The sequence below is a fragment of the Cuculus canorus genome, chromosome 5, assembly GCF_017976375.1.
Source record: "Cuculus canorus isolate bCucCan1 chromosome 5, bCucCan1.pri, whole genome shotgun sequence".
Classification (NCBI taxonomy): domain Eukaryota; kingdom Metazoa; phylum Chordata; class Aves; order Cuculiformes; family Cuculidae; genus Cuculus; species Cuculus canorus.
In genome coordinates, this window is record NC_071405.1 from 68,825,492 (window position 1) to 68,839,620 (window position 14,129).

General features: G+C 64.0%; 1 protein-coding gene across 1 annotated transcript; it reads right to left on the reverse strand.

The window, feature by feature from the left end:
• Positions 1 to 384: 384 nt before the first annotated feature.
• On the reverse strand, positions 385 to 11,948 carry PKP3 (plakophilin 3). Its single transcript, XM_054069170.1, has 14 exons — positions 11,638 to 11,948; positions 7,857 to 8,037; positions 6,829 to 6,905; positions 5,912 to 6,633; positions 5,387 to 5,510; positions 5,031 to 5,235; positions 4,611 to 4,785; positions 4,229 to 4,346; positions 3,869 to 4,036; positions 3,348 to 3,533; positions 2,899 to 3,052; positions 2,274 to 2,466; positions 1,751 to 1,838; positions 385 to 1,371 (listed from the first exon to the last, which is right to left on the reverse strand). Exons 1-14 carry the CDS (start codon positions 11,833 to 11,835, stop codon positions 1,336 to 1,338), a joined length of 2,625 nt encoding a protein of 874 aa, XP_053925145.1. The 5' UTR covers positions 11,836 to 11,948; the 3' UTR covers positions 385 to 1,335.
• Between the last annotated feature and the right edge of the window lie 2,181 nt (positions 11,949 to 14,129).

Sequence of the window (14,129 nt, forward strand, 5' to 3'; positions counted from 1 at the left end):
CCCCGTCCTCCTGCTGGCATCCTCACCACGCTGACTGGAAGCAACGCCTGGACACAGCGAGCAGGGTGGTGACCTCACACTCACGCCTGTCCCACAGGACGCTCTCCTTCCCTCCAGCTTTCCGGCAAGTGGGTGTCATTCATGGCCTTTATTTCAGGGACACGAGGGGCTCACGGAGTTTGTACACAGAGACTGGAGGGGACAAACATAGCGTGACAATCCAGCCCGGACCGTGCCAGATGCCAGCACACCGAGAGGGTCACACCAGACTGAGATGTGGCCCCTCCTGGCACCGCTGCCCGGTCCCCCCTGCCCTCCCACCCCTGCACCTACTCTACCTCATTTCCCAGTCGGGGTGCTCTGCCCCCCAAGCGCAGGGACTCCCCACCCAGCCCCAACCCTGCCGGCAGAGCGAAGCCACCCCGCAGCCCACCCGCGCACCACCGCAAGGAGAGCTCTGGCCCTGCTGCCCCACCTGCGCCAGCCACAGCGGGCACCGAGGGCATCACCCCACCCTGCTCTCATCCTGCTTACACAGCACCAGCCTGGCCCAGCCCCGAGCAGAGCAGTGGCTGCTCTGCCCTCACCGCGATGGTCCCTGCGGGGTGTACAGATGGGGTGAGGTGGCTCTGACACCCCCCAGCTTCTTGAAACGAGAGCATGAGCAGCCTCGACCACAGCCCCGGTAAAGGGGGGAGCTCAGCACCGCGTCTCCAGCGCAGCTTCCCAGCTCCTCACAGCTGTGGCACCAGCCCTGTGAAACCTTGGGAAGCCACCTCAGATGTCCTGAAAAGCCCCTGAGCTATGCAAAGCCCCGTCCCTGCCCAGCCAGGGCAGAGCACGTGCAACCCATGGTGCGACCCACAGCGCAGCACCCGCACCCTCCCCACACCCGGTGTGCTGCGGCTTGGGGAGCTGGCACGGGTGCCCCCCGAAACCCCTTCCCCACCAGCATTCCCAAAGCCCTGCAGCTCCTGCCCCTCTGCTGAGCCATGGGACAAGCTGAGTTTGCAGCCTGTTCCCCAGGAGCAAGCAGTGTCCCTGGGGGCTGAGCACCCTTGGGTGCCACTGTGGTGGTCCCAACTCATGGGCATCCCAGCAGGGCCCCACAGCAGAGCCAGAGGCTGTCATGGGGTTTAAGGCTGTGGCAGGAGAAAGAGGAGAAGTGTCCCCCGCCCAGGGAAGGAGGATACGGCGAAGGCGTGAGGGACGCAGTGGGGTCTACGCTATGGAGCGAGGGTCCGTCGGCGAGCATCCTCCCCAGGGCACGGCTGGCAGCGAGGAGCATCCCGGGGGGAGAGATGGGGCTGGGCAGTCTGGATCCCGGCGTTGTCCTCACAGGCCGAGGAAGTCCTCCTTGCGGTACCCCTTCTGCAGGGAGGCACGAGGCCATACGAGGTCACACTGCGGGGACGCCAGCACTGTCCCACCCAAGGACACCCCTGCCCACACCTCGCAGGGAGCGCAAACACAAACCTGCTCCGCTCCGGCACTGCCAGGGCCACTCTGTCCCCACCCCAGGCACGGGGCTGTCCCCACCCGGCTCCTGCAGGTGCCACCCCAGGGATGATGCTCTGGGGACCTCCCCATTCCTTACACAGGGGAAGGTCTGGAGTCAGGGCCTGTTGCATGCCTGGAAGCGTTTGGGTGATGTGGGATGAAGCCCCCAGCCCCGACTCCCTTGGGATCCCCCTTCCAGATGCCCCCCAGGATCCCGCTGGCTGGAGGAAGCCCCGGAGCATGTACGTACCATCTTGAAGTCCCGGTGGAGCTTGGTGTACTGCCACATGTTGCCCAGGAGGCTGGCTGCTGCTCTGGAGGACTTCTCGTTGTCTGGGCTGGGACAGGGACAGAATGAAATGAGCTTTGGGTACTGCTCGGCGTGCAATGGTGCCCATCAGCCCAAGGATCCCACCCCAGAAGGGTCTGGAGGGGCTGAGGACTTAACACTGGTAGGAAGAGGCAGAAGACTAAAGGCTGGAACCAACCACAATGGGCAAACGCTCCTGGCAGGAGAAGTGAGAGGCACCCAGATGGGAAGAAGATGGCTGCAGCGATGGTAACCCCATGTAAGTTGTCCCAAGGAGGTGGCAAACAGCTGGAAGGTGGCCACGAGGCCACTCTGAGCCCGTGTGGGGACTCCCAACACGAAGCCTTGGGAAGCAAGACTGGATGTGACCCTCTTCCATCTCGCTGGACCAGGGGAGGAAGGGGAGAGCAGGACTGGATCCCCAGTGCAAGCTGGGGTGGCAGAGTGGACAGGGAGCTCTCACCTGTCCCTCCTCTTCTTGATGAAGAAGAGCTTCCTGAGGCCATCAAAGTACACGATGTCGCGGGCAGCCATGGGGCTCTCCACCACCAGATTGTTGAGCACCGCAATGATGTTCACGATAACATCGACGGGTGGTACCTTGTCCCCAACACTCCCCGGCAGCTTCTCGATCAAGTGGCTGACCACCTTGGTCGCTGGAGGACAAAGGTATCACATCAGGGCTGGTGACCAGACCCAGCGGCAGGCACGCGGCAGCCTGGGGATGAACCTTGCAGTCTCCCAGGGGCATTGATAGGGCCTGCAGGGCACCAGTGAGCTTTTCAAGCCCTTTGCTCTCTGGAGTTCCTACTGAGACTCCTTGGCACCCAGGAGAGGAGTTGGGGGCCAAGGGGAAAGCCAAGGGAGACAGCGGGGTTGGAGCAGAGCAGAACGTGTTGGACATGTTTGGTTACTGGTGATGCACCGGCCACCACACTCGCAGCTGTGAGCAGAAATGCAGCAGGTGGGAAGGTGCTGAGATACTGCTGGAGGCAACTGGTGGCCAGACCAAGGAGGAAAAGGGTGGAGAGCATCCATCCTGCTGCTGCCCATGGCCCCATCCCAGCCCGTCCCTCCCTGGCACTCACACATCTCATCCTTGTTGCGGGCATGGCGGGACAGGTTGCGGATGAGCCCGGTCAGCGAGCGCAGCTGGTGGTGGTCGGCGGTGCGGACGCGGTCCAGCACGGGGTTCAGGATGCGCTCCTGCTCCAGGGCCAGGCGGCTCAGCACGCCCGCCCACTGCCGAGGCAAATACTCGCTTGGAGACTCCTGCCAGGGACCCACCGGCTGCCGCCTCCTCCTCCCACCCCACCGTCCTCCTCCCACCCCATCCTCCTCCTCTTGCTCAGCAGGGCCAAGCCAGGGCGACCCAAGCCCAGTACCATGATGGCCACATTCCCCACACAGGAAAGGTTGGTGCCGACACACAGTGAGGTGTGTCCCCTCCCCGGGCATGGCTGCAGCTGGCCAGGTGCTGGGGACAACCAGGCAAGATGGGACGAGCTGCAAGGGCCATTCCCCTCTGTGCTCTCACCCTGCGGTCCCCGGCAGTGATGTTCTGCAGGGCGCCTGAGGCCGCCTCTGTCGTGTGCTTGTTGAGCTCGCAGCGCTGCAGCAGCCGGTTGTAGATGCCCACTATCTGTGGGTTCCAGAGCCACTCCATGCCCTTGGGGTCCTTAGAGACCTCCGTGAAGGTAACGATGTCTGCATTCAGGTAGTGCTGGGGGGATGGGGATGGCACCGTTAGACTTGTCCCCTCTGCAGCATCCCTCGCTGCTGGTGTCCCTTTCTCCCTGTGTCCTTCAACCGTTGGGCAGCTCCATGCTGGCAGTGACCCAGCAGGTCTCCCAGGCTGTGTCACATCCCATGGCATGGAAAAGCTGGGGTTAAGCACCCTGATTCACCCACACACCTTATTCATCCTCTGCTGAGCTCACCCATGTGTCTCACCCATCGCCCAGCGTCCACCTCCACCCCGGCGTCCCCAGCTTCCCCATGCCGACCCCACCCCGGGTGACACAGTGTCACGGTGCCCACTGCTTCCCCACCACTGACCTCTCGTGCTTTCTTGCTCTGAGGGCTGAAGCAGCCCACCAGCTCCCCAGTCACCGTGCTGCTGTTGTTCCTCCTGTGGCCTTCCAGGCGCTGGAGGGAGGACGGGGGCATTTCGTCGTAGAGGCGGTAGGAGAGGTTGCGCAGGACGCAGACAGCATTTTCTACACTCTGGGAGAAGAGATGGGGCAGGAGAACATCAGCCCTTGTGCTGCCCACCAGGGCATCTCCAGCCAGCATGTCAGATGGAGCCGGGCTGGTGTCGTCACCGGGACACCCAGATGTGCTTTTGCACCGTGATGGCCCAGTGGCTGCCAGCAGAGAGGGAGCAGCACCCAAACCCTCCCAGCACCCATGGCTCACCTTGTCCTCGGACTTGCCCACTTCCAGGGAGCTGTTCACATAGTGGATCATGGCATCCACCAGCCCGTGGCACTCGCGCATCTTCTGCCGGGTCTGCTGGCTGGCAGAGCTGAGATTCCTGCACAGGGAACGTGGGTCCATCACGGCGAGAAGGGGCACCCTGTGGCCATCCCATTCCTGCCACCAGTCACCACTACGAGGAGAGCAGCTAACAACCCTCCTGTGGGGCTGACAGCTTTGTGCTGGTGCTCAAGTGCTGCAAGGGATGGGGACCTCAGAAATGGGCCCTGGTGACGTTGCTCCCTATGTACGCAGCACAGATGGTGTCTCCTCCTCCACCCAAACCACTTGGAGAGGGTCAGAGCTGACCCAGAGCAGATACCTGAGGAAGCCCGTGGAGTTGTAGAAGATCTCTGCCTCTGAGGGGTTCTGCTGGATGACACCTGAGCCCCCCAGCCCAGACAGGGGGACCAGGACCAGGTCTGTGAGCTGCTCCAGTGTGTCCCGGGCCAGGCGGTCCTTCAGGTTGTCACTGGAGGAGAGATTCCACAGGATCCCTGCGCGGAGGGGGATCCTCAGTCCCAGGGATGGCTGGAGAGCACTTACACCCTGACCCAGCTCCTCGGGGGGGGTTTCACCAACCACCCACAGCCAGGAGCAGCCACGGGACAAGGGGGATAACAGTGATGCAAAGAGGTCACCCCCCATAGAGTGCCGCCCCAGCTTTACTGATGGGATGGGGTGACCATGTGCCATCACCAGGGGAGGAAGGCCCCTATCCACCCCTGCCACTGTCCCCAACCTGTGACGTTCTTGCGGAGCTCATCGTCGGGCTCCCGCAGCGTCCGCATGAGCTCGTAGATGCCGTTCTCCTCCACCAGTGCCAGCTTGTTCTCAGCATTGTCGTAGATGAGGTTGCGCATGGCGCCCGTGGCGTGGCGTTGCACCTCCTGGTTGGGGCTGTTGAACAGCTTCACCAGCTTGGGCATGGCCTGAAGGCTGCGGGCCTGGGAGGGGAGAGTCCGGCTGGATTGAGACGCCCAGACGCATTCCCGTTCAGCTCGAGGCTCCTTCCAGCTCCTCCGCTCTGCCTGGGGTGCCCCACCACGGCAGAAGGGCTGGGAACAGCCCCTTCTCCTTGGGCTCCTGGTTGCTCACCTGCTTCTTGGCGTTGCTGTCGCTGTAGCATTTGTGCTGGAGGTAGGCAGCGCCCAGGACCTGCAGGTTGGGGTCACTGGCTATCAGGTATTTCACTGCGGAGGGCAGGTCGATGTCGTCAAACCTGGAAGCCACAGGCAGGTGAGGAAGAGCCCAAGCAGAGCATCCCACAGGGATCCTCCGCCTTTGCATCCCACTGTGTCTCAGGGGAGACCCATCAACCCATCACCCTCCCCACCATGCTCTTGGGGCACGGGACTTCAGAGATGAGCATCTTTCCACCTCACGTCTCAGCTGTGTCCGTGAGAGAAGCTCAGGCCACGTGCAGGACACACATGGAGGTCAACCAATGCTGTGGTCCATCACTATGGGGCTAAACTGTGCCCACCATCCCACCTCTCCTCCCGCATCCCTGGCAGCAAGGCACTGCCAAGCAAGAGATGGAGGGGTTTGCCCTCAACTGGCCGAGTGACTATGGGGGGACAGGGACTAATCCTGTGTCGGAGCAGCCCCACCGGCACTCACCCTCCTGACTGGTGGCTGAGCAGTGTGCTGTGCCCATTGTACATCTCCATGGCGCGCTGGTCCTGCAGGCGGTGGCTGGACTCGGCCAGGCTGCGCACGGAGGGCGCGCGGGAGCTGTGCTCCCCCATCCCCAGGTAGGAGCTCCCGACGCCCATCTGCGAGGCTGCCTGGATGCTCCCGAAGGAGCCGGTGCTGAGCCGCGAGCGGTTGTTGCTCTGGAATCGCTGGAGCGTGCGCATGGCGGGTGCCCGGATAGTGCGGCTCTGGGTCACCTCGCTGCCATCCAGCCAGTCGGGGGCAGCTTTGGCATTGGAGCCAGCACTCATCTGCCTCTCGAAGGTGTAGGAGCGGGCAAAGCCGCCGTTGCCTTGGCTCTTGTAGAGGGAGCGGTGCCCCATGGGGTCCAGCTGCTCCGAGATGACGCTGTAGCGGTCGTCGGCGCTGGGCGGCAGGGGCCCGTCGGCCAGCCGCAGGGAGCGCAGCGACAGCGTGTCGAAGTTCTGCCGTGCCCGGTAGTTGCGCTCGTGGAAGGAGCTGGGCCGCGGCGAGGTGTTGGCTACCTGTGACGCGGCGTAGCCGGCGCCGTAGCCCCGGCCCTTTGGCAACCCCCCATTGCTGATGGTCGCCATCCTCTTGTGTGGGGTGAGGTCGACGGCTGAGCGCGAGGACCAGCTGCTGCCCTTCAGCGTGCCAAAATCCTTCTTGGGCAGTGGCTGATAGAGCTGCGGGGCAAAGCTGGGGGTCAGGGGCTGCCGGTGATCCTAGCCCTCCATCCCCAACACAGGGAGAGGGAGAGATGGAGCCGAGAGCCTTGGCACAGCCAAAGCTACAGCCAGCATTGGGTCTTGGCCACCATCCCCAGCTGCCACGGTGATGGACACCAGTGTGGCATGGGGGTCCAACCCTCCAGTACATACCGGGGCTTTGGGGTCCAGGCCATTGCTCTGGGAGCGGGAGCTGAAGGAGGACCGCAGGGTTGTGCCATACTGACCGCCTGCGGGACAGAGACGGAGGGGGCAACGTGAGCACCGGGCTGGTCTGGGGGACCGAGACCAAACACATCCCGGCGGGGGCTACAGCAATGCTGGTGGCATCAAGGAGGATGGCAAGCAGGAGGACATTGCCTTCGCCTGCTGGGTACAGGGAGCAGGAAAGGTGGCAGTGGTGCTGAGCAGCGGGCTTTCCACCTTTCATTGTGCCCCAACAGAGAGGACAGTAATTGTCACCCTGGTGGGCACACAATAGCACCGTAGCTGAGTCAGCAGCCCAGGCATCCCCCCAAAGATGGTCCTCATTCCGTCACCCTGGGGAAAGGAGCTGGCAGGGCCCTGGGTGCCCCCACGCCACTGTCTCACCTCACTACCACGACGCGGTCAGGGACAAAGCCACCACTGCCAGTGGTGGATGGGGACGAAGCCACCAGCCCTGGTGGTGACAGGGACGAAGCCACCAGCTGTGGTGGTGACAGGGACGAAGCCTCCAGCCACGGTGGGGACGGCAGCCTGACACAGCCCTGTGCCGGCTGAGCGGGGTGTCTCCCCAGCGCCGGGGATCGGGGTGCAGCCCCGCGCCATGGGTGAAGCAGCAGGGCGGAGGCTGCCGCGCAGACGTTAAATGGAGGCGCTTGGAGCCCGGCCAGCGGCGCAGTTCAGAGGCTGGCGGGGGCCAGGAAGGGATCTACCACAAAAAACCACCCCCTCCCCAGCCCAAATTGGGGGACGGGACCCCCGCGTGCAGACCCCCCCAGGGGCAACTGAGGCACAGCCCCAGGGCGGTGAAGCGAGCCCAGGGTGCGGGGGGAAGGCGGCTGCCGGCGGGCTCGCGGACGGTGCCGGGGGCACCAGGGGTGCTCGGGGGGTCGGCGGGGCGGGCGCCACCCCCACGCCGAGCCAGGGGCCGAGGGTCACCGACGCGTGAGCACACGAGGGCACGGGGTTTCTCCCACCTCTGCTGCTGTCGTCGTGGTCGTCGTGGCGGGCGGCCGCCTGCCCCCTCAGCATCATGCGGATGCGAACCTGCTCCTGGACGCGGGCGCTGCGCAGCCGCTGGGCTTCGGCCGCCTCGCCGCTGCGGCCGTCGAGCTGCTGGTCCGAGGGCAAGGCCAGTGAGCAGACGCCGGCCTCGGGCTGCAGAGCCGACAGCAGGAAGGCGTTAGTGGCGTCCTGCATGGCGGCACGGTGGTGGCGAGCCGAGGCGAGGCGAGCCGAGGAGAGCCAGGCCAGCCTGCGCAGGTGAGCGCGGCGGCTGCTTCCCTGAAGCCGAAGGGAGGCTCCCAGCCCGCCCCGCCGCCGCCACGCCTCGGCCACCGCACCCCGCCAGCAGGGAGGGGGCCCTGACAGCCCCACCGCCATCGCTCGCCCAACGGCGCCTCGCAAGGACGAGGGCAGCAGGGAGGTGGGTGGCAGCGGGGGTCCCAGGTGGTCGCACCTGTGGCCATGGTGGCTAAAGGCTGATCCCCCCTTGGGGAGGCACCCCGCTGACCCCCAGGCTCCTGGGCAGCCCCACCGGTGAGACCCACGCCTACCCACGTCTGGTTGAGAGAGCCCCGGACCCCCCCATAGCCCCACCAGCCAGGGCTCACTGGCCCATGGAACCCCAGCACTGTCCCTCTGGCAAGACCTGCACCCCCGCACAACCCCACCAGCAAGCCCTGGACCCCCAACATTGTATTTCTAGCAAAGCTTGGACCCTCAACATTGTGCCCCTGGCAAGCCCTGGATCCCCAACATTGTCCTTCCAACAAACCTTGGACCCTCAACATTCCCCCCCTGGCAAGCCCTGGATCCCCAACATTGTCCTTCCAACAAACCTTGGACCCTCAACATTGTCCCTCTGGGAAGACCTGGACCCCCACATGGCCCCCCAATGAGCCTCAGACCCCCAACATTGTCCCCTGGCATGTCCTGTACCCCCAACACTGACCCTCTGGCAAGCTCAAAACCCCTACGTGGCCCCGCCGGTGAGCACTAGACCCCCACGTTGTCCCTTTAGCAAGCCCTGGATCCCCCCTCAAAGCCTCCCAGGACACCCCCCGGGTGAGGTCCTCAGCTGGCCCCTGGCCCCCCCATGTCCCCACCGCTGAGTCCTGAGCAGCCCCCCCAAACCACCAGGCACCTCCTGGGAGAACCCTGACCCCCAGGCAGCCCCACCGCTGCCCCAGACCCCTCGGCTGCCAAAGGGCGGGAGCAGGGGCTAATTGGCAGTAATTAGTGGCCAGGGTCCCCCTGCTTTGCTTTTCAGATCAGCCGGGGAATTAAAAAACAACAACAATGCTCATCGAAAGAAGAAGGGGGTGGCTGAGCGCCGGCAGGGCTGAACACAGGGTGACTCAGCCGCTGCTGCTGCACAGGTACCAATTAGGCTCACTCCACCCGACGAGCCGCCCCGGACGACCCCGGCACAGCCAGGACGGGGGCACAGCGTCCCCCCGGCCCTCAGCACTCAGGAACAGCTCCCGGCATTCCCATGGAGCTGTTTTGCCTTGCTCTCCCTGGCCCTGACTCGCTAACTGAGCCGCTCACTCCTGCACCGAGTTGTGCCCGGTCTCAGCCCCGTTTGCATTTGGGCTCTGTGCTGGGCACGGGCCTCGCTGCCCACCGGCACAGCGCAGCGGCCTCAGGAGCCGGCACTGCCTTTGGTTGTTTGAAGGCGAGCGTGGCGACGCGACCTCGGCTCGGCACAGCTCAGCGCGTGGTGTCACCGCGCCGAACCCGCCTGGCAGCAGCGGGATGGGCTCTGCCGGCCGCACCTCTGACAGCCGGTGACGACACCACCAGGATGCTGACGGCAGCACCGGGACAGCATCGGGGCTTCCTTGGAGGGTGAAAAGGGCGGCCGACCCGAAGGAATGTGCCGCCGTCAGCAGGAGCAGCGCCCAACGCCAGGGCGGAGCGGCAAGAGCTGCGGGCGCGTGTTTTGGGGTGACGATCCCTACCTTGACGGCCTTCCCAAACCCCAGCGGGCTGCAAGCCCCGTGCCATCATCACATCGTACCTGGGACTTCATGGTTTACTGGGAGCCCCCTCTTTTTATTGGGAGCCCCCTCTTGATGGGGAGCAGCCCCGAGAAGGGCTGGGGGCAATGGGGGAACCCGCCTGGCAAGGAAAAGCTCCACAAGAGCCGGCAACGAGTCCTCCCAGCCCAGAAACCACCCGTGTCCTGGGCTGCATCCGGAGCAGTGGGACCAGCAGGGAGGGAGGGGATCCTGTCCATCTGCTCCGCTCTGGGAGCCTGTGTCCAGCTCTGGTAACCCTAACATAAGAAAGAGCTGGAATTGTTGGAACAGGTCCAGGGGAGGCCACGGAGATGATCCGAGGGCTGAGCAGCTCCTGTCCGAGGCCAGGCTGGGAGAGTTGGGGCTGTTCAGCCTGGAGAAGGGAAGGCTGTGGGGAGACCTTAGAGCAGCTTCCAGGGCTGAGAGGGGCTCCAGGAAAGCCAGGGAGGGGCTTTTTAGAAGGGCCTGGAGCGACAGAATGAGGGGGAACAGCTTTAAATTGGGAGGGGGAAGACTTAGATGAGATCTCAGGTTTCCCAGAGCAGCAGTGGCTGCCCCATCCCTGGAGGGGTTCCAGGCCAGGTTGGATGGGGCTTGGAGCCCCTGATCCAGTGGGAGGTGTCCCTGCCCATGGCAGGGGGGGTAACTGGGTGGGATTTGAGTCTCTTCCAATCCAAACCATTCCAGGATTCTAAGATTCTTTGCCCAGGGATCCCACCTGACCCTTTTGGGATACAGCACCCAAGGGCCCCCCATCTTCTCCCCCCATGCCCCCACCCAGCCAGGCAGCGTTGGCGGGTGCGCCGAGTTTGGCAGAGCTGAGCGGGGCGCTCCCAAGCCTCCGAGCCCGTATGAATCACGGGTTCCCCCCAGGAGAGGGTGGATCGCTCACCATGCAAGCCCATGCTTGCCTGTTGTCCCTGTGCCAGCATTGAGGGTCTTGGGGATGGCCCCCAGAGCCCCCAAGCCCACTGTGATCCCCATTCTCCCAGGCTCTGCCTCCCTTCCAAACCCCTTTCGCTCTGCCACAACCCTGCCCTGCAGCTGAGGGATGGATCTGGGGGGTCTTGGGGAGGGGTCAAGGCAGGTTTGAAGACAAAACCGGCAGCACTGGCCTCATGAAGTGGCTCGTTGATAGTGAAAAGTGTTAGATGGGAGCAGGGATGCTTGAAAATCAGAAAATTGGGAACAAAATCCTCATATCTGGAGCAAAATTGGGGAATTCCGAAGGGGATCCGGCCACAGGCAGGGTGACAATGGCACAGGGTCAAATAAAGTCAGCCCGGGGGTCCCTAAAGCAGCTGTTTAACCCCCCAGCCTGGGGTCACCCATCTCCCTCCCGCCGTGGTCAGAGAGAGCCACGTCCCCAGGGAAACCCCAGTTTGCAGACGCACCCCATCCTCTCTCACCCCCCGAGCACCACAGGGTGCCTGTCCCCAAATCCGGGTCCCCAGGGAAGCCTGCAGCTGCTGGTGCCACCGGCACTTTGAGCAGGGAGTGGCTAACGCGGCACATGTACCACGAGCCACGCTGGGGAAACTGAGGCATGAGGAGAGCAGGGACAGAAAACCTCTTGGCCAGTGGTGGCCACGAGCTGGCAGCTGCTGGATCCAGCACCCATGCTGTCCCCTTCCACCCTAGGGACCGATGGCACGGTGGGTGCCACTGGCTTTCCCTGGGAACCCACATGGGGACAACGACGCTGACACATGCAGGACTGCCCGCCACGTACCTTGTTGGGTGGTGCCGGAGGGCCGTTGCCCTGCAGCATCCTCGCGGGGTGGCGGGTGCACCCTTGGGTGCTCCACGGGTGCCCTGGCACGGGGTGGGTGATGCCGACTGTGGCGGGGCCGGTGCGGCAGGCGTGGGGCCACGGCGCAGACCCGCCCCGGGAGCTTACCCAACCAGTCTCCTCGCCGTTGTTTTGCATGTGCGCTCCAAACCCGCTCGCCTCGCAGCCAAGTTTGCGCTTTTGGGGCTTGTGGCAGCTCCACGAATGCCTTGGCACAGCCAAAATGCCAACAGGGTGCCCAGGGGTCCCGTTTGCCCCATCTCACACATCAGCCCTCTTTGTGATGCTCCAAAAAGTCGCTTTTGGTCCCACCACCATGGCCATGGTCCAACACATCCCTTCCACCGCACGCCCTTGAGCTCCACAGCACCCCACGGTCTTGGGGCTGCCGAGGGGAGGTGGAGGGGAGGCAGCGCTGGGGGGTGGGATGGGTTTTGGGGTGCAGAGGTGGGGGGTCCCTCAGGGGTTTGCAGGGAGCGTGTTTGTATGCGTGGGATGGAGCAGGAGCCCTTTGAAGGCAGATAAGCCAAGAGGGAGCGTTTGGAACGGGCCAAACCAGTTTGGGGGCCATCGATTCTACCGGCACCACAGCTGGGGCTCTGCGCTGCACCCGGCACTCACTGGGGGCTGCCGAGAGGTGACCCCCCCGACAAACCTTGGCACAGGACTCTCCACCCGGTCACTGCTGGCATGCTTGGTCCATTCTCAGCCTGGAGGTGCCAGGGATTCTCCTGTGGTCCCCCCGACCTCGCTCAGCCCCACCACTGGGGCAGCTCTAGAGCAAGGCTGCTCCGGGTTGGTGCTCGCCTCCGCTGCCCGAAGAAGCCTCGATGCCTTCGGAGCATCTCAGGGCAGGAAGGCTCACCCCAGCACCGGGGCTGCTCCTCTAAAAGTGGGGACCTGCCTATACCCCACTGTCACCTGGGGCTCCAACGCCTGGAGAGGCTCCTCGTGGTCCCCTATGGTCCCCAGTGGCAGATCGGCCACTGCTGGAGAAACAAAAAACCTCACGTTGTGCTGCCCCGAGCAGACACCATGGGCCGGCTCCGTGTTATTCCCAGGGTTTTGGAAGGAAAACCCACCTGGCAGGGCTGGCACTGTGGCAATGGCTGCACCATCACAGCAGCAGCTCGCTGCCCGCTCCAATGCTTTGCCAACCTGCCTGGCTGCAAAGCCGCTGGAAAAGCCATGCCTAAGGAAAGGCGGCTTTAGGATCCCACAGGCCAATTCCCAGCTCAGCGGGCAGAGCCCACAACAAAGTGTTTCCAAAGCTCTTCAAAAACCAGGCAGCAGGCGAGTAAAGGCAAACCCACTGCCGGCCCAGCACTGTCCCCTCCCGGCACATCCCTGGGCCACGAGTACCAAACCTGGGGGAAAAGAGCCCCAGATTGGGGCTGCCTTCTGCTGGCAAAGCAGGATGCTGAGCCCACCACCTCCATCCTCACCCCCAAAGCCAGCAGATGCTCAGATCCTGGCAGATGGGGAATAAAACACTTGGGGAGGAAACTCCAGGGCTGTTTCAGCTCTCCAAGGGTGCTCGCGGCTGTTGGGAGCTCATGGTGGAGCACAACAAGGATGCGGTGGTGGCACCCAGGGGATGCGCAGGGACAGAGAGACACAGCTGTGGAGCAGGAGGAGCTCATGGAGCTGAGCCCGAGGCAAAGCGGGTTTGCCAGAGCCCACGAGGTGCCACGTGTGGCCAGGCACGTCTGCCTGCACAGGGAGAAAGCGAGCAAGGAGCTCGGGCACAGCCACCAACATCCTGCAAAGGCACGAGGGAGCGAGCAGAGCAGCTCGTGGCTCTCCCCACAGCTCCCCAGCCCCGGGGGGCATCGGGGCGAGCCCCCGCGCAGCGTGTGGAGCGCAGGCGGTTCCCCGGGTGGAGCCCAGGTGTGGGGTGGAGGCTCAGCAACCTCCCTGCAAGCCTGGGCGTGTGGCCGGGCACCCGAAACACGGCTGCTGCCTCCTCCTCCCCTTCGCCGCACGGAGCAGCAATGGGGCCCCTTGCGACACCGCTGCCGCTGCTCCCACCGAAGAGAGCAGATCTCTGTCCCGTACCCACCCTCCTCCTCCTGCTCGGTCCCAGCAGGAGGTGTTTCTGACCTTTCCTCCTCAGCTTTCTGACCTTTCCTGGCCAGCCAGGCTCAGACCAGCACTTCCACCATCAAGCTCCCCTCACCACAGCTTGACTGCCCCTCCGGAAACCCAGAGGCTGGGAATCCCCAAGCCCTCCGAGCTGTCAGGAACAGCAGCCGTGACTTCAAGCAGGCAAAAGCATCCTCATGGCCAGCTGCCACCGCCACAGGGCTTGGAAGCAGCGAGGGACAGTGTCCAACCTGGCTTTTCTTGCCCCACACCGGCTGGGGACCGCATCCCACCAAGGCACGAGGGTGGTGGAGGCGGGGAAGGAAATCCCAGCCAAGACATCGATT

Coding starts and splice junctions, on each gene's coding strand:
- PKP3 (XM_054069170.1), bottom strand. CDS start 11,835: ATGCAAAACAACGGCGAGGAGACTGGTTGGGTAAGCTCCCGGGGCGGG. Junction 6,634..6,828: donor GCCTGGACCCCAAAGCCCCG/GTATGTACTGGA, acceptor TTTGCCCCGCAG/CTCTATCAGCCACTGCCCAA. Junction 3,053..3,347: donor TCACTGCCGGGGACCGCAGG/GTGAGAGCACAG, acceptor TTGCCTCGGCAG/TGGGCGGGCGTGCTGAGCCG.